This window comes from Nicotiana tabacum, chromosome 3, assembly GCF_000715075.1.
Source record: "Nicotiana tabacum cultivar K326 chromosome 3, ASM71507v2, whole genome shotgun sequence".
Classification (NCBI taxonomy): Eukaryota; Viridiplantae; Streptophyta; class Magnoliopsida; order Solanales; family Solanaceae; genus Nicotiana; species Nicotiana tabacum.
The window spans coordinates 59,168,626-59,189,150 of NC_134082.1; the positions used below are offsets into that span (position 1 = coordinate 59,168,626).

Here is a 20,525-nt window from a genome sequence, read left to right on the forward strand (position 1 = left end):
GCAGGGGGCACGTGTGTCTGGTCGTCTGATCTGGTTGTACATGTCCTCACCATCTGTGAGAGAATAGAAAGACAGAACTTTATAATCCTGAAGTCAACAATTTCGCACGACAAGGAATCAAAAAAGAGAAACTTTTTCCTAACAGTTGCATAGCCTCCTGAAGATAAGTACAGACGTCTCCATACCTATCCGCAAGACTCTACTAAACCTGCTTGTGACTCATAACACCTATGAAACTAGAGCTCTGATACCAACTCTTCACGACCCAAATTTCTCTCCAAAAGATGTCGTGATGATACTAGTATCTAAGACTAGGTAAGCTTAACAAATGCAGAAAAAAACTGAAATAACTACTAAAATCTCAACATCAACATATAAATATATAACTAAAAACTACCGTTCGGCATGTACAAGTAAAATTTGCAACTCAGAGAAGAACAGCTCCCAAAACCCGATAGTTATAAGCCACAAGCTCTAAGGAAGTACTAAATATCTCTATACATTAGAGTCTAAGAGAATAAAGAAAAGACAACATAATAAGGATAGAGGGGGACTCCGAGGTCGGGGGACACTGGTAGATATACCTTGAAGTCTCCAAACAGCAGTCCAATGCTCTACTATCAAGACTGATTAGATGTACCTGGATCTGCACAAAACTATGTGCAGAAGCATAGCATGAGTACACCACAACGGTACCCAGTAAGTGCCAAGCCTAACCTCGGTAAAGTAGTGACAAGGTCAGGTCAAGGCCCTACTGGAATATCAGAAATAAGGCAAAAGGCGAAATGATAAAAATAATGGCAGGTTAATGGAACAATAAGAATGTACAGAAAAGCAACAGCACGAGACACAAGAAGACAATTACGACACATAAGGAAATGAATGTCTTACAAGTTAAGGAACAACAACAACGATGACATATCAAATAGAGGAAAAACAGTGACCGCACGATGTGGAAACCTCATGCCACAACAAAAATCCACACGATAGAACCACGTGCCACTCAACACTCCGCACGGAAGAAACCTCGTGCCAAAACACTACCCATGGAAGAAACCCCGTGCCACACAACACTCCACACAGAAGAAACCTCGTGCGAATAACACTTCGCTCGAAAGAAATCTCATGCCACAACAAAACAGTTATCTCAACAAGAATCACGAAAGTCAACACGTAGTAAATGAAACAATGATATTACAAGCAAAGAATCCTACAGTTAAAGAACGAATACAGAAATCAAGGAAATAGGTAATTCAACTAAGCATGTTGTGCAAATGACAATTAAGAGATGAGACACGTAAACATGTGAAATTAGACTAAACATGATGACTACATGTGCTAGAATAACTCAATTAAGGAATAAAAAGGAAACTACTTAGCAAATATCGGAATTTCAACATTTAGCCCGTGTACACGGCACTCACATATCATAAATTGTTACATAAGTTGTTACGCCCCGCAATATTACATCGATATTACGTCCTGCAGTATTATATTACGATGATATTACGCTTCGCAGTACCAAATTATGACAATGGCGCACCCTGTAATATTGTACGTTGAATTTGTCATAATATAATTGACATCAGTCCAAGTAAAAGATTATTTGGAGATTATAAAGATTATGTTATTTCACAAGTGATGAATAAATTCGTGAAGGTGAAAGGGGAAGCAAGTCAAAGAAAATGAATGTTCGTCCAAGTTTGGCATTTGGGATAAAATACGGATCGAGCGATAATACCCGATAATTATGAACTAGTACCATGTAAGATACCATATGACCACAATAGTATAATATATAAAAAGTATATTAAAAAGTAGAATTTTAAGTAATTTGGGGCAATTTTTAAATTATGCGGGTAATTGGTTAATTACCTGGTAACGGGACATTACCCAATTAACTAATAAGTGGGTAAAGATTAATAATCTCTACCCCCACTCGCGACGTGGAGTAGGCCACCATTCAAACCTATGAGTAATTAGTCATATGTGCTTAGTGGTTAAAAACGTGTAAGCCACTAAAGAGTTACAATAAAGGCTTGGTCATTCTTGGTCTTTCAAAAAGCTTAGATCATGTTTAGTCAAAATGAAATTTAACTCTTTCACCTAAAATTCAATTCTCCAACCAGAACACTAGACACTTAACAATATGAAGATTTCATTCTTAAAAATGTGAGGTTACATTATTCAATAGTGTGAGCTTTCAAGAATTCAGTAACGTACAATATCATGGATTTTCCCCTACTCCGATCTGCCATTACGTGTTGTCGCAATCAACGGGTGTTAAAGGAAGTGTCAGGAGAATCGGTTCAGGTATATTAAGTCTATCCCTTCTTTCTTTTGGCATGATCCATATGATGCAAACGTAACGTACAAATGCACAACTTCCATAAATGACTCTATTCATAGAAATGCTAGAAATGCTTATGTTCTTGATTCTCCATGTGTCATATTATTCTATCATCTGTTCATGGGTCTCAGAAAAAAATACGTATTTGATAAAGTTTATCTGAAAGGCGTATTGAGTTTTATGACATTCCGAGAAAATCTTATTAACGTATGTTCGTTAGGTTTTCTTAGGTCTCTTTCCAAATCAGAAACGGCTGGGTAGGGATTTTTATTCTAGGTTTTGGCTGCTTAGCTCTTGTACGTGAAGGGTGCTGAAGGTTTTTTCTTCAAGAGATGAAAACGGCTGATCTCTTCCGGTCTAAGGGTCTAGGTTAGTTTTTGTAGGGTTTTTTAGGTTAAGGGGTATGGGCCTAGGAATTATGGGCTTGAGAATTATGGGTTAGGTCCGAAAATTAGGCTTAAAATGGGTTGTTTGAGCCCAAATTTTATTCTTTCTCCGTGAACAAGACTAAAAATACGACCTCATTTACCAACTAATCCTACTTAAGTAAAATAACTATTAAGATAAGACTAATCGTTAAAACAAACCTTTTTTTTTTGGTATTTTCAAATACCATATTAAAATAAAAATAAGGTACTATTTTTTTTGTATTTTTTAATTTTACGAAAGGTATATAAACTAACATCAACTGAAAAGAAGAAATATTTTTGTAATTTTCATTTTTATGAAAATAAAGTAAAAGAGTCAAAACTAATTGAAATATCGATATTAGGCCTAAACTAAATATTTTATGCTAAGACTAATCGTTAAAACAAACCTTTTTTTTTGGTATTTTCAAATACCATATTAAAATAAAAATAAGGTACTATTTTTTTTGTATTTTTTAATTTTACGAAAGGTATATAAACTAACATCAACTTAAAAGAAGAAATATTTTTGTAATTTTCATTTTTATGAAAATAAAGTAAAAGAGTCAAAACTAATTGAAATATCGATATTAGGCCTAAACTAAATATTTTATGCTAAAATGGGTGAAATTTTGGGGAGGGTAAAAAATCACATATCTACAAAAACCTCGATCAAAACCTCAAAATTCGGTCTAGGAACTTTACACCTTTTCCCCTAATTTCTCAACCCAAATCCTTAATTAAATAAAAAAAATTAATGATAGATTAGTGAAATATAATAAAAAAATGAGTCAAGAATCCTTACCCAAATATTTTCTCTGAAAATCCCCCAAAATTTTGCCTCAATCCGAGCTCTCAAAGTCCTAAAATAAAAATGAGAGAAAACCCTCGATTTTGAATATTTAAGTTCTGCCCAGGTGTTTCCTTCTTCGCGAACGCAGAACTTGCCTCGCGTTCGCGAAGCACAAAAAGTCACTGCCCAACAAAACCTCTTACTCGAACATAAAGGGCCACTCGCGAACGAGATGCACACTACCCCCTAGGCCTCAACGAATGCGGAGCCTCACTCGTGAACGCGTAAGCTTAAAGCCTGATTCCCCACTGACCGCTCCTCTATGCGAACGCGTAGACCCTCTCGCGAACGCGTAGACCTAAGACTCCAAAGCTTTGCGAACGCAGGATCTACGTCGCGAACGCGAAGGCAAAAATCCAGTAACACTCAAACTCCTCTACGCAAACGTGGGAGCACCTTCGCGAACGCGTAGAAGGAAACCAGACACCAACAATCTGAAGCTTCGGCCATCATCCAAGTCCAAATTCCAATCCGTTAATCATCCGAAATCCACTCGAGGCCCCTAGGACCTCAACCAAACCTACCAACAAGTCTTAAAACATCATACGAACTTAGACGAGCCTTTAAATCACATCAGAATGCTAAAACCACGTATCGCACCCCAATTCAAGCTTAATGAACTTATAAACTTCTAACTTCCACATACGATGCCGAAACCTATCAAAACACGCTCGATTAACCTCAAATTTTGCACACAAGTCACATTTGATATTACGGACCTATTCCAACTTTCAGAATTGGAATTCGACCTCGATATTAAAAAGTCCACCCCCGGTCAAACTTCCAAAACCTTCCAATTTTTCAACTTTTGCCAATTAACGCTGAAATAACCTATGGACCTAAAAATCAACATCCGGACGCGCTTCTAAGACCAAAATCACCATACGGAGCTATTGAAATCGACGAAATTTCATTCTGGAGTCGTCTTCGCACAAGTCAAACTACGGTCAATTCTTACAACTTAAACTTCAAACTTAGGGACTAAGTGTCCCATTCCACTCTGAAACTCTTTCGAACCCGACACCAAGCACCCCGGCACATCAAGTAACCATAAAATGAAATAGAGAGGACAATAAATAGGGAATCAGGGCTAATACTCTCAAAACGATAGGCCGGGTCATTACATGCACATATATCCATTTTTGGGATGATATTTAGAGATTAGTCACTATTTATTTTGTCTTGAAATATTAATTTATAATTCATAATGTTTTTGTCCCAAAAAATTAAATTAAAAAACTGAAATTGTGTTATTTCTACCCTAATTTCTTGCTATCAGACTAGTCTTATGGCCCACGTCATAGCTTTATATAATATCCCTTCATCGTAACGAAATTCTACTTTAGACTGTATTTTGCGACCCGAAGTCGTGAACAACCTACCGAGACTGGCCAAAAAAAAAAAACACCATTACCATGGAGATCGCCGATTGAATTACCCGCTTCAATTATGGCGTCAATAAGGCGTCTCGTGAGAGCTCTTCACTCTCATTACAGAGCCTTAGCTTCTCCTTCTCATATCCTTCAACTTCCTCCGCGCAATGGTGTGTTCTATGCTTTCTCTCTGTGTCCCTTTGTGTTTTTCCCCCCCCCCCCCCTTCCTGGGTATCGATAATTAATGCTAACGTATTGTTCATATGTAGGCGTTGCTTATGTACTTTATGGATTGGCTTAATTTCTAGTACTAGTTGTAGCCAAGCCGTTACCGAATTGCTGTAGCTTACCCCAGTCTCGGTGAGCATACATGTGATCATGCATTTGGGACTCATTTACAATTATGCCCATTGTATCAATTGCCCAAGTTCCTGATTTTTTTTAGATTTCGTGTAAGAATTGACCATTTATTGGGAGAGAGTGGTAGAAATGAGAGTGCGAAGGACGGTGTCTATTTCAGACAACTAGTTCGGTTCATGCCGGGGCGATCCAACAGTACAGGGACAGGAAGAATGATCTCCACATGGTGTTTATTGATCTGGAGAAAGCGTACGATAGGGTTCCTAGGGAGGCCTTATGGAGCTGCTTAGAGGATAAAGGGGTCCCGGTTGACTATATTAGGGTGATTAAAGACATGTATGCTGGAGCTAAGACTCGGGTTAGGACAGTAGGAGGCGACTCTAAACACTTTCCAGTTGTTACGGGGTTGCACCAAGGGTCTGCGCTCAGCCCATTCCTATTTGCCCTGGTGATGGATGCACTGACTCATCATATTCAAGGGGAGGTGCCATGGTGCATGCTATTTGCTGATGACATTATTCTAATTGACGAGACACGAGGCGGCGTCAACGAGAGGCTAGAGGTTTGGAGACATGCTCTTGAGTCTAAAGGTTTCAAGTTGAGCAGGACGAAGACGGAATACCTCGAGTGCAAATTTGGGGTTGAGCCGACGGAAGCGGGAGTTGAAGTGAGGCTTGACTCTCAAGTCATTCCCAAGAGGGGTAGTTTCAAGTACCTTGGATCGGTTATTCAGGGGATCGAGGAGATTGACGAGGATGTCACACACCGTATAAGGGTGGGGTGGATGAAGTGGAGGTTAGCGTCGGGAATCTTGTGTGACAAGAAAGTATCACCGTTACTAAAAGGTAAGTTTTATAGAGCAGTGGTTAGGCCTGCCATATTATATGGAACTGAGTGTTGGCCGGTAAAGAACTCACACATCCAGAAGATGAAAGTAGCAGAGATGAGGATGTTGAGGTGGATGTGCGGGCATACAAGGATGGATAAGATTAGGAATGAAGATATTCGAGAGAAGGTGGGCGTGGCCCCCATGGAGGACAAGATGCGGGAAGTAAGACTCAGATGGTTCGGGCACATTCAGAGGAGGAGCACTGATGCACCGGTGAGGAGGTGTGAGCGACTGGCTGTAGTGGGCACGCGGAGAGGTAGAGGGCGACCTAAGAAGTATTGGGGAGAGGTGATCAGACAGGACATGGCGCGACTTAGGATTACTGAGGACATGGCCCTTGATAGGGAATGGAGGTCGAGCATTAAGGTTGTAGGTTAGGGGAAAGTTGTGAATATTTCTACAGCACAATAGAGTGAGACTAGCCAGTTAGGAGTTAGACTAAGAATGTCATTGGTCGTCTATTGATGCAGGGCTTTACCTGCTAGTTTTACTATACCAGCCATCTATTTCGTATTTCGTATTCTGTATTTCATATCTCTTATATTGCTGTTATTTTATTATGCGTTTTTATGGTACTAATATATCGTCTCTTGTTGCTTTCTTGAGCCGAGGGTCTCCTGGAAACAGCCTCTCTACCCTTCGGGGTAGGGGTAAGGTCTGCGTACATATTACCCTCCCCAGACCCCACTTGTGGGATTATACTGGGTCGTTGTTGTTGTTGTTGTAAGGAATATACCATTTACTTATTCCAAGTTCATGTATACCTGTATAATTTAATTAGAGTTTGGTAGATTATGGTAAGACAAGAGGGGTTGCTCTGATGGTAAGCAACCTCCACTTCCAACCAAGAGGTTATGAGTTCGAGTCTCCCCAAGAGCAAGGTGGGAAGTTCTTGGAGGGAAGGATGCCGGGGGTCTATTTGGAAGGTCTGCGTACACACTACCCTCCCCAGACCCCACTAAGTGGGATTATACTGGGTTGTTGTTGTTGTTTTGTCTTTCTGTTTTCTTGAGCCGAGGGTCTTTCGGAAACATCCTCTCTATTCCTTCAGGTAGGGGTAAGGTCTGCGTACACACTACCCTCCCAAATCCCACTAGTGGGATTTTACTGGGTTGTTGTTGTTGTTGAATATTAATCCCTGAGCCCTAAATGCTAGAGCTAAGATGTTAGAGATGGAGCATTTCAAATATGATTCTAGTTATTTTCTTTTTCTCATTTTCTGCGGAAGTTTCTCTCATTGTTCTTCATGCCAAAAGCAAAGAATATGGGCATGTAAAGATTGGTTAATCACCAAATATATTGACTATCCTTAACAATTCCTATATCGGCTGTATCCGTGGGACCATGTAATAGTGTTAAAATTGGTCTTTTGTATATGATTTTCCATGATTTCAAAATTTAGCACGCAATGTTTCTTAATTGAAAAAAAAAATCCAAAATCTTCTCAGAAGTGCTTTTCTTGTAAAAGGTCACATCTTTATTAACCTATGATAATATCATAGAGTAGAAATTGAGCGGCTGCATTTTTTGTTCAATAGAAAGCCTCTACTTTCTAGAAAGCCTCATCATTAATACACTTTGTTATGTTTGACATTTGTCAGGAGTCTCTTTATTTGGTTTGGTATTCGTATGTAAGGATAAGTGTGAAGCTTAGAGAATCTTTAGTTTTAGAGAATCCTTAACCTGTCTTAGAAAATACATTATTGAGTATTGCAATGAAGTGAACCCAATTAGAGTGGTATGGATATGGATGATTCATATATCCGAAGCTTTCTAGTAGCCACTTGGCCTACATCTTACGTGTGCAGACTATTATTGCTTGGGAATATTTATATGCTCTTATATATGCTGCAACGGATATTTACTTGTTTATATACATATCAATCTACTCTCTTCTCCTTGTTGAATGATCAGGATTTACTATTATCATTTCTTTATTCAGGAAGAAACAGAATATTGTGAGACTTCGGGTAATTTCTAATGAGCTACTGCAATTTTCAGATTTTATACTAGAATTAGTGTTTACAGGAACTTTTGGGTGTCATAGACATACATTTTATTCAAGATCGTTGCCTTCAACTGCTATTCCTGCCATTTTAGCTGGACTACTTGGAGTTGGAGGCCTGGATGTAGCTTATGCAGATTCTAATGAGGTCAGTATGCATTATTGATGTTGATTTTTGTCCATAGGTGTTTATGTTGCCATGACGTGTCACTCTGTAATCATGATTAATCAAGCACACCTCATTATTATCATGGAAGCCTACATAGGTACAAATGATAATACATTTGAATGCAGGAAATGAGCTAGTCACTAATCAGATCTTTGGTGTTCTTAGTTGAGAAAATGATAAAATTTTGAGAACCAGTACTGAGATAACTTGCTGTTCTATAGGTTAGTCCCAAAGTTCCGGCTTCTGATTCTCTTCCAACTCCAAGCCACAATCCCCTTGAAGAAACAGCAAAAAAGGAGAGACGTAGATTAGAAAACCTGCTCAAGAGCAAAGGAGTGCAGTTTGGTTCTTATCCTCGTTTTACTGTTGCTGTAAAGGGTCAAAAGGTTATTTTCTTGCTTTTTCTTCTAGACAGTAGACGCTCAAAGTTTTGTTTGCTTGAGCCATTTGGCACATTCTTCAACAGCTTTAACTTTACTTTTCGAGAGGAATAAATTCATTGCAGACTATGGCTGAGTTTTCATCCTAGCCGAATTCATGCAAATTTGCAGGTCACTATCAAGTTCCAAGTTCCTCCAACTTGTGAAATTCCGCTACTAATTGCAAATCTTGTTTCACGACTTGGGGTAAAACTTGAAGATCCTAGTGCAGCATCAAATATGATGTTACGGGCATGGGACAGGTTAGTTTAATCTCTGCTTTAACGATGTCTGATCATATTGCTCCATAATTACAGTTCATGTCATTTGGAAAATTTAAATTGCATTTTAATATTCATAGCCTGTTTTATTTGCTTCATCGAGTGAATGCCCCAAGTTTCCTTAAGGTTTATTCTGTCTGTCACAGTGGGGTTGCCTGGCAACTGGCACTTAGCCATCCTCAGAAGAAAAATGAAACTGCAGCAGAGCAGGCAGGAGGAAAGGATACAAATCCTTATGAGGGAGAATTATGCATTCTCATGTTTCGTCCACTCATTAGCGCCGACAAAGCTGTACATCTCCTTACCTTTTGAACCACATTTGTTGGAATCTCTTGCATTACTGCGCTTCCTCTTGCTTGCAAAACCTGGCTTGACAATAATGAGAGTTTCTGCAATTATGAGCAGGAAATTGAGTTTATGAAGCCTGGGAGCTTTACTGATGAAGAACTTGATGCTTTGGTATCTGTGCTACAACTAGCAGGACAACAAAAAACAGTGGACTTGAGAGCAAGAGGAGATGCTGATCGAGTTCCTTCTGCAGATAAAACAGTTTCTACTCTAGAGTCTATGGGAGTAAAAATCTTTGGTATAAATGCGTCCAATAGTGGTAATCCAAAAGCTGATATTGCCTGGGATAATATTGCTGGATATAGTTTGCAGAAACGGTAAGTGACTCTGATTTTTGAATCATCACATTAGTGCAGTTTGGTTCTGCAACTGTAGTTCAAGATGAAGTATTTATCTTGTTCCGAATTAGCAAACTTTTAAACTGGAGATAAAAACTTGGTGTTTGTTTTGGTCTTTCTTTTCCCTGAAAGGTAGACAATATGGATTATCTAGACAATGGAGATGAAGGGTGGGGGGAAGGTAAGTAAAAGAGAAATAGGTTATTTCCCTTGTTTGATAAGGGAAGACCATTTAGGTGGCATTTGTCCTGAAATTCTTTTAGAAATCTTGCAAAAAGTTTTTCCAACGATGTGTTTGTTATAGTTTTTTCAAGATTTTTTTGAAAAACACTTTGTAAAGGTCTTTTTCCCTAAAGTTCTCTTTAGGGTGTTTTTCAAGAAAAGGTCTTTTTCCACCCACAAATACTCAGAAATCTTCAATAAAACTATGGCTATCCAATACGTTTTCTTTCTGCACAAACTTTTTTCCCACTTTCACAACTTTGCCAAAAGGTTGTCCAAATGGCTACTTTATTTCCCCTTCCTTGCCCTATTCATCCCTTTGATAAGCAGGAAACATGATCTAAAATAACAAGCGAGAATTCACACAATTATTTGATCATACGAGAACTCTTAAATGACAGGCTAGAATGTTTGAAAAATTTCAAATTGAGTAATGGCCCTTTGTCAAGCTTTAGATGGATCTTCATATGGACAATAGGTGCATGTGATCTTCCAAGTCAGTGATATCAAAATACTAGTAACGTGAGTTCCAAGCTTTTCTTTCTTAAGGTTGTATTTTTGACAAAATATGTGTTTCTAAATCTAGTGTGACAAATCCTTCCTCTAATCTAGATATTTGTTGCCTAAATCAATTGCTTTATCTAATAAAACCACACCCTAACATTTGCAGTACTAGACATGCATAGTTAGTTTGGATTAATTTAATACATGAAAAAATTGTAGAGTTGCATGTAGCTGTTTCAACAATAGCATATTTGAAATGTTCTCAAAAGAATAATAGTATATTTGAAATCATGCAAGCGTCTAAGTGACTTTGACTTCAATACTAGTATATACTTTATTGGTGAATGTGCATGTGCCAAGAATAGTACAAGTTTACTGGTGAATCTACGTCTCGTAGAGCATATTACAAGTTTACTGGTGAATGTAGCAATGTCGTCAAGAATAGTATCTACATTGTCTTGAAGTGTCACCTTTTGTTGATTTTCAAATTTGTAGGGAAATTGAAGATACAATATTGCTAGCTTTGCAAAGTCCTGAAGTATATGATGATATTGCTCGTGGGACCCGGCGCAAATTTGAGACGAACAGGCCCCGAGCAGTCTTATTTGAAGGTCCATCAGGTTTGACCCCTATGCCTTAATGTTGAATGCATATATCTATTCAATGCTGAGCCTCATTCAAAATATATTGCTCTGATGCTCTTGCATTTATATGTGTATTTATGTTATCAGCCTATTGTAATTATGATGCTCAAATTTTACCTTTCCTCTATATTCATCTTGATGCTTTTGTATTTGTGGAATCAGCCTGTCGTAATTATGATGCCCGAATTTTAGCTTTCCTTTTATATTTATCTTGATGCTGCTGACATGCTAACAATAGCTTTGCCTACTAGCGCTGTTTAATTTTTCTTTGTTTAATTCAATGGTGGATGGACATGGAATGACCTAACCTGAGTTTGACTGCTTTTAGTTCTTGCAAATCTATTCTAGTGTGCATGTGGGAAAATAGAGATCTTCCGAACCTTCTACTAGCTTTCTTTTCTAGTGTGCATGTTTTTTTTTTGTTTTTTTTTCCCTTTTTGTTTTTATTAGCTTTCTTGTGGAGGGGATTTGAATTTGCCAAGTTGGCATGAGCTAATTACACCAGCTACTGTACACGTAAAAAAGGACAGCCCGGTGCACAAAGCATCCCGCATTCACGCAGAGTCCAGGGAATATAATTTAGAGTAAGATGTTGGTCCCACAAGGATTAGTTATATATACTTTACAAACTCACCTTGCCTTTAAATTATCTGGAAGTTCGATTAATTGTAGGTGTATATGTGAATCTGCAAATACCTATTGAACAAGTTAACTTATGGACACATGAAAGAAGGGCTAGGATTTAGGCTTTAACAGTGATGAATGAGATGGGCAAATCAACTTCACTCTAATGGTAGATCAAAGATTCATATGCATATTCTTCACTTTTTAGCTCAATAAAATATAATTGGTTCTCTCAATACTATAAACTACGGAAAAGGGCCAGAACTGCCCCTAAAGCATCGGAATTGATACAAAAATGCCCTCCGTCCACCTATTTGAATAAAAATGCCCCTACCGTTATTTTTTTTGGCTCAACACTACCCTTATTACTAACATAAAATTCTAAAAAAAATAATTAATTAATTAATATCCACGTGTCACCGTCCCATAGGCCTAATGTAAACCATAAGTTAAATTATAATTAATCTCTCTCGCTCTCTCTCTGCCATTTCATTTTTATGAGCATTTTTACGAGTATATGTGTACGATTAGGGGTGTTCATAATGTGTATTTCTATTTTTAATTTATTCCACTATTTGTTCTATTAATATATAAGCTTTTCCGCTATATGTAAGGGGTATTGTGCAATTATCATATTTCATACACACTGGGTTCAACTAATAATAGTTGGCAATTTTTTAGATAATTTCTTCACTAGTATTTGTTTTCTTCTTTTAAAATCATTTTTGTTATCATGGATTCAATTTTTTTGATTAGATTACTGTGCTAAATCTAGTGGAAAAAAAAAGAATTTTCTACGCATAATTACAAGTGAGATGTGTTGCTGTGTTTGTTGCTATTTCCGGCGGATCCGCCAGTGGATTCTGCCTAAGTAACAACGAGGAGAAGAAGAAGGGGGAGGGGGGCGAGAGTTGTATTTTAAAATCGAAGCGGGTCAATATTCGAATGGGTTACGAGTGAGTTTAATTATATTTTTGTTGAAGTTCTAGTTAAGCCAATGGAACGGTGACATGTGGATATTAATTAATTTTTCTATTTTTCTAGAATTTTCTGTTACTAATAAGGGTAATGTTGAGCCAAAAAAATAATGGTAGGGGCATTTTTATTCAAATAGGTTGACGGAGGGTATTTTTGTACCAATTCTGATACTTCAGGGGTAGTTCTGGCCCTTTTCCCTATAAACTATTATAAGCTCAGGAAACATATTCCTTTCTGTTAAATTATGTATTCAGATTAGATCGTTCATCAAAGAGAATTCATTAAAAATCGTATTAACTTATCAAATGGTAGGATTCCAAATATACTACAATGTCCTCTATTTTAGTAGATCTAGCACAAAAGGCTTCTTCCTCAGTTAAGGTCTAAAAAGACCATCTTAAATACTTTTGCTTTATTGGAATCGAATAAGATTATACACTTATATCCATCTTGAATTAGGATTTATCCCACCATCAAGTGTAGAAGCCAAAATAATGTAATATTAGATGGCTAAGGGCCCTCACCAGCTATCATTATCTATTGTTCAAAGCAAGTCAAACACACATGGATCTACTGCTTAATGCAAGCACAAATGAAGGTCTAATTATAAAACCTCAGATCTGTACAAAAGGATTCATTATTAAGCGCAAAAAAGCTCTAAGGTTTGTTGGGGCTTTAAGCGCAAATAAAGCGTGGGCTTTAATGCAAAAAGGCACAACGGGAGAAAAAATAAAAATATATATATTTATGTAGTCCAAGACCAATAATTATAAGCATGAATAACGCATACAGACAAAAAATTGAAAAATAATTACGATAAAATAAAATATCAGTTATTTAGTGTCGCCTTTTCAAGATTACACTCATCGGCAATGAAAATTATGCCTTAGAGCCTTGATGTGACACAGAAGCGCACCCAAAGCGAAGCGAAGCGCTCAACATGTTTTGAGCCTCGCTTCAGGGCTTAAGCGCGCCTTTGACAACACTGTTCCATAGTAAAAAGTGCTTTCTCCATTATGGAGTTACACGTGATAAGGAAAGCAAAAAAGTTGAGAAGATATGATAAAAATTTCAGATTTTGGATCTTTTTTTTTTTTGGCCTCTTCTTTCTCCCTTATATCTCTCAACAATGAGTGGTATCAAAGCTTCTATCTCCAAAGTTCAAAAAAAGTCCCTAAGTATCTGAAAGTCCATGTATAGCACCAGCCAGGGGCGTATGTAGCATTAAGATGACGGGTTCAACTAAATCTATAACTTTCGATGCGGAGTATCAATTTATGTGTAAAAATTTATTAAAATTACAACAAATAGTAAATATTAACCCATAGCTTTAAAAGTATAATGAGTTCAATTCTAAAAATCTTAAAAGTTGAACCCATAGAGTTTGCCGCTGGCACCATCCAAAAGTAACTTGAGAAGATGTCTGCTTGTGGCAAATACCATCAGGCACCTTGACGCTCACTTTCGGGCGATGCAGCCGGGACAGCGTCTCGTGAAGCTGAGTCTTTCAAATGTGACCGCTATGGCGCCTGGGAGTCCTACTTCCATCCGGTGGTTGCGCGTTGAGCCCTCCAAAATCTTGACTGTTTTATTTCAGATTTGCTTGGACCCTTATGCAAAACCAAAAAAACTGAACATTTTAATTAACTTTGGGGGGTCTGAAGGGTGGTTTATTCCTGCAATATCCACCTCTGCTAGGGAGTTAATAATGCTTGTTCATCTATGTACTTCTTTTAGGTACTGGAAAGACATCCTGTGCACGTGTTATAGCTAATCAAGCGGTACGCCAGTTAACTCTTTTATAGCTTTCATCTACCATTTTGTTGGTTTGTGCTGTTGTTGTTTGCCATCACCTGCAGATGTAAGTTTGTCAATGTAGAACACGTTGTCTCTCTATAATTATATTATGCATACTGGTCTTTGATTAATTTTTCTTGCTGAAGATCAGCTGTTATATCTAAGAGGAACCCTTGATTCGCAAGAAATTACTGATTTCTGCCCTAATCTTAAATCATTTGTCTGGCATAATAAACCCATCCAATGAACCAAGTTCAGAATATGGATAGTGTAAATTAGTATACATAAACTTTATCATGCCCCAAAATGTACTGCGGCGTGACCGGCACCCAGTGCCTACCAACTTGCACCTAGTGAAACCATTGTAGCATAATACATACCCCAACTCGTAATTGTGTAGCTCGATCCATTTAATTAATTACAATATTAGATGAGAGAAATGAGATAAGCTTCATTAACAATAAAAGTTCTTCAAAAGCATAAACTAGACATAAGTAGAAATGTCATTCGCGATGCCATATGAGTACCGATCACTCCAAAATAATACAAATCCTCTATGGAGCCTCTATGACTCTACAATGAAATAATAAAGTTACGGAGCTTGCCCGCGCTATACAAAAATATACAATTGAAATAAAGTGTTCCCATGAGTACGAAGGTGGGCTCACCAAAAGAGAGGAAGCTGCAGGAACTCTAGCCTATGTGCTGACCATCTGAAGGAAAATGCCAGCTTATGCCATTTCGGTCGTTGAATAGAGCTAAACAAAAATTGCTTCTATGACTGGAGATATACTAGTCTCTGTAGATATTACTTTCCTGAAACTTAATTCAATTTTTAGCATCTTAGCAGGCTTTTCTCTGCCGCTGCATCACAAAAATCATCTATGTCCATTTATCCCAAAAAATAAACCATAAAAGAAATTTAATTCCATTTGCATTTCACTTTAAAAAGCGTCTGAACCACATGTATAGGGAGAATGTCTAACCAAGTAATAAAATGATTCATCCGCTCGATTTATGTCGGTGGTTGCAGGATTCTTATAGAGTGCAACCAGGATGAATCTAAGAGTTGGATCTATACAGAGGTTGTAGGGAAAATTCGGGTGAGACTATTAGTCAGTGATGTCACGGGAGTAATAGCACGTGCTGTACCCGCCAGTATGTAGGAAGTTAATACTAGTATTTTTATGTGATTTACCTTATAAAAAAAGTATTTATATGTGATCTATGTACTTGATAAGGTTCAATTAATATTTCTGTTACCTTCAGGAAAATAGTTTTTGCATTCACTTGCTTCGCTCAATCTTGAACATGACATTGCCTATCTAGGTGAAACTTCGTAGTGCAAATGTCCCCATGTATACCGATCTGGCATCATGATTATCTTTTTACGTGCTTCAACAATTAGAGATCCATAGCCCCATACCTAAAAAGCAGGAAACTTAAAATCGTAGAGACGCGTGGCGAGTTAGGCAGGGTTCATGGGTGTTTTGGAGTTTTCATGTTATTCTATTCTAGGTATCACTTTTCCACCTTCCCCTGTGCAGCAACAATAGTTGTGCGGCTTTACAATATTTTGGTTGGTTTGATGAGCTTCTCTTCTGATGTTGCAGGGTGTGCCATTGTTATACGTGCCATTGGAAATTATTATGTCAAAGTATTATGGTGAAAGTGAACGCCTGTTAGGGAAGGTGTTCTCACTTGCCAATGATCTCCCAAATGGTGCTATAGTGTTCCTTGATGAGGTAATCCCTGAGACTGCAGAAACATAATTCTCTCTATTTAATGTTCAAGATTGTCTTCCAACAAATCCAATATCCTTGTATCAATTTTTTGAACCGCACATATGGCAGGTTGATTCTTTTGCTACTGCTCGTGATGGTGAAACACATGAAGCAACACGCAGACTTTTGTCAGTGCTATTACGGCAGGTATTGTTGGAAATCCTAAATATGCTTAATCACTAGCATTAGTATATGTGCTTGTGATATGTGAAAGAGTAGCAAATATTCAGACATAGTTAGTACCCCTCAGGGAAATTGTTAATATTGTATAATACCCTGAAGGAAATTGTCAGTACTCTATTGTAAAATACAGAAGGGCTTTATAACTCGAGTCACATTGTGGAAGAAATCACATCACCTAGCTTTATTATGGTTTATTATTGGACCTTAGTTCTCCCTGTATTGCTAGACACTTGTTGGAAAAGATTAAAGGAAAAATTTGAGCTAATAGCTTCTTAAAGGATGTCTTGGAGGATTAGCTTGAAACAAATGTTGCTTATTTTAGTTTTATACTCCCACTGTTTTATGTGGCTTAGTTTGACCGGGCACAGAGTTTAAGAAAGAAATAACGATTGTTGGAACTTGTTGTCTTAACATACCATGAGATTTCTGTGGCGCTAAAAACATGCCATTAAGGGTAAAAGAAACTTGAAAAACCAAATATGAAAAGGTGCTGTTATTTTTTGAATGGACTAGTAAAAAAAGAGTGCCACATAGAATGATGGGGAGCATTCACTTAGAAAGTGCATCTACTTCTACATTTATTAATATGATGACGTTAGAAGGATTCATATGGTGGACTCTTAAAAATTTACTTTGTGCAGATTGATGGATTCGAGCAGGAGAAGAAAGTAGTGGTAGTGGCTGCTACTAATAGAAAGCAAGACCTTGATCCTGCTTTAATTAGGTAAATGAGATTTTAGATGTCTGAATGATACCTCATGAAATTTTGGCTCTTTCTGATTCATCATTTTCCTGTTGATTCCAGCCGATTTGATTCCATGATTAGATTCCCGCTGCCTGATCAACAGACTCGTCAGGAAATAGCCGCACAGTATGCAAAGCATTTGACAGACTCTGAATTATCTGAATTTGCAAGAGCCACGGAAGGGTAGGAATTTATTGTTCAACCCTCTTCACTCTTACAACGAATTAAAGTGCCTACTTGCAGGGATTCTCAAGTTCAGCAGATGAGTTGGAAAATGTGGTTCAAGCTAATGTGGTTCTCCAGTTCAAGTTTTCTAATAGTTTCTTAGTATTTTTCCACTATTTTTTGCTTTTATTTCCTCAACTTGGAATAGTTGCAATATATGGTATTAGTTAGCAATAAGTGAAAGTTCTGCTGATCACTCTTTGGGTTACTAACTTCAGATTGTCTGGGCGGGACATGAGGGATGTCTGTCAGCAAGCAGAGAGACATTGGGCATCAAAGGTGTCACTTTTATATTTAGACTAGATTTGTTCTGCTTCTCTTTATTGGATATTGACATCCTCCCCCTTTTACTCTTTCTTGGCTTGGATGCCACAGATAATTCGTGGTCAAGCTCCTAAAGATGAAGGTACTGGCGGTTCTCTTCCCCCTCTCCAAGACTACATTGATAGTGCTAGGAACCGGCAAAGAGCTCTGCTTGATATTGAAATTCAGAACCGAAGCATGAATCCTGCTGCAAAGAAGCCTCAGTTTGATTTTGTATAATATATCTTCAGGTATGTCATCTCTTGTATGTGCATATAAAAGCTTCATTCCTCACTGTAGTGATTGTCGTTGGGTGCTGTGCAATTAATTATTCAGATGGCCCTAAAGGCTTCCATTTTGGCTATAGTTATGTATGATGCCTGCAAGAAAACAATGTGTTCAATACCATATTCTAAAATTGTATATTACAGCATATATTTCCTTCATTGGCATTGAACCAGTGTTCAAGTCGGTTCAGTCCATTGGGCTGAAGTGTTTAGTTGTAGTAGTTCATTTTATTCGAAAGTTAGCTTATGCTTGCAAAAATACGTACATTAATTTTATTTGTAGTTGTTTTCTTTAGCTTTTTAATTGACGAATTAAATTGCCAAATGAGTTGATTCTCATCTCGGGAAGTCAGAACTGGCTGCGGAAAACATTCACAAAAGTTGGCTCTGTGGCGCGAAGACCATGCTAAGATGGGTGTAAGTAATACAAAATATAGTCAAACCTCCCTATAACAGCCTCGTTTGATCCGAATTTTTTTTTCCTGCTATAGTGAAGTGTTGTTATAGAGAACATATATTATAACATAACATAAAAGATTGGTTCCAAAAAAAACTTTGCCATTACAGTGAAGTGTTGTTATAAAAAGTGGGAATCAATGCCCTTAACTTAATGTTGATTCTCATATCATATCATGCAGCCAAATCCCAAGAATAGTTTTGATCCAAAAGTCCGTTGCTAGAAGTACACATAGCGTGTAAGGATATATCGATACTTAATTAACAATCCTTATGATTCAGTCTTTTCATGGAAATTACTGGAAACGTATATATGGGTGTTGAGAACGACAAAATTGTGTTCTTGTTATTAGAACGTGTAAATAGGGATTCTTTTGCATGTGGAAGCCTGTTTTGCGCTATCCTCTTATTGGGGTCCTTGTTTTGCTCATCAACCTCTTATTAGGTGTCCTCATTTGCTGCTTTTTTAGTATTTATGTTTGCTCTTTTTCTTATTTCCTTTTCACGGGAAGTATCTTACATTCTGGATGTGCAGCTGTTTGGTAGGCAAGGATTGGAGCAAATTCACTTATAAATTGGACAGATTTGATACTGGTCGTGTTTGCCGTACACCATGGTTAGAGCTTCAGTTACGATAAACTATCTTAACTAAATAGCGAGTAAAAAGGTCCTAGTACTCTGGATTCGGTACTTCTTCTTCTGCATCAGTTAACAGAATTTTATCGGATGTACCCGAAGGGATGGGGGCACTCCAATAGCCTTGCTTCGTTTAGACAAGGGTAGTCTATAAGTTGAAAATGAATGCACTATTAGGGACAATGGGACATTCAGAAGAAGGAAAAAAACAAAAAACAAGAAGGGGGATTTTTTTATTTTTACACTACAGAGCATAATCCCAGTATTTATTTTTTACAAGTTTTAGCATGTTTGCACTGTGTAGTCGATGTATGTATATTTATTGCATAATCTGTGAAAAATAACCACTGATTATACACTTATTTATTAACCGGCTGGCTAAAAATGTTGGCCCACGAAAGAAGGCGACAAATTGAGGAGTTAAAAAATAACTTGAGTTCATTCTAAAAACATAAGGATCTCTATAATAGCAATGAGCAAAATTCATTTATAGCCACTCGGGCCAAATTTATAACACCCGGTAGCTAAAAATTACAATATACATTTTATAGCCCAAAAGTAATTCTAGCGGCTAGCCACCGAAATTGACAAATTGGAGTTTGCCAGAATGGAAAGCATTCCACCGATATTGAAAAACAGAGGATTTAACTATGTCCTTACTCTTTCCCCTGTTTTCTCATCAATTGTAGCAAGGGAAGTTTACAAGAAAACATCTTCTTCTTCAACAAATTTTCTATTTTTTCCCAAGAATTTCAAATATCCCACAAAATAAGAACGATCAACAAGATGATCGGCGCAGAAGGTGGTGGAAGACGTAGTTTTATTTGATGATTATAAAGATATTTGCTTTATTGGTTAAAGGTAAAATCTTGCAGAAAAATATTTTTGGGTTTTATGAATTTTCTTGGGAAATCTTGAAGCTTGTTCTGCTTTTCAATGAAACAACTAGCTGGGGAGTTTATAGTTTTTATTTGTTTGTTTAATAGAAACTTTCGGAAACCACTATGTTTTAGTGGTTATTAGCTAGTTGTAGCCACTATTTATTATATTATTTACTATATTACTTCCTATAGCTATGTTTTCAGATTTTTAGAGTGTATTCGATGTATTTAAGCTAGTATACATGAATACAGTAGCATTTCTAAGCGTGAAATAGGGGATTACAGCTAGACAGATTTTTGTATTCGAGTGTATTCGACTGTATTCATGGCGTGAAACATGGGATTACAGCTGGACATATTATTGTATTCGACTGTATTCACGGAGTGAAACAGGGGATTACGCTGTTTTTAAACGGAAAGTGAATCAATTAACATAATAGACTCCTAATATAACTCAACAAACT

General features: G+C 37.4%; 1 protein-coding gene across 3 annotated transcripts; it reads left to right on the forward strand.

Annotated features, from left to right (window-relative positions):
- Positions 1-4,946: 4,946 nt before the first annotated feature.
- Positions 4,947-19,544, forward strand: LOC107765965 (uncharacterized). 3 transcript variants are annotated; one of them, XM_075249460.1, is made up of 15 exons: positions 4,947-5,153; positions 8,234-8,385; positions 8,628-8,792; positions 8,958-9,088; positions 9,253-9,397; positions 9,512-9,771; positions 11,014-11,138; positions 14,502-14,545; positions 16,175-16,306; positions 16,415-16,492; positions 17,170-17,252; positions 17,334-17,456; positions 17,717-17,777; positions 17,874-18,052; positions 19,080-19,544. In XM_075249460.1, the coding sequence occupies exons 1-14, from the start codon at positions 5,060-5,062 to the stop codon at positions 18,039-18,041; spliced, it is 1,761 nt and encodes a 586-aa protein (XP_075105561.1). In that variant the 5' UTR covers positions 4,947-5,059; the 3' UTR covers positions 18,042-18,052; positions 19,080-19,544. The 3 variants fall into 3 exon arrangements, with proteins under 3 accessions (XP_075105561.1, XP_075105562.1, XP_075105563.1); XM_075249461.1 differs by having other exon boundaries at positions 8,252-8,385; XM_075249462.1 differs by having other exon boundaries at positions 8,261-8,385.
- The last annotated feature ends 981 nt before the right edge of the window (positions 19,545-20,525 follow it).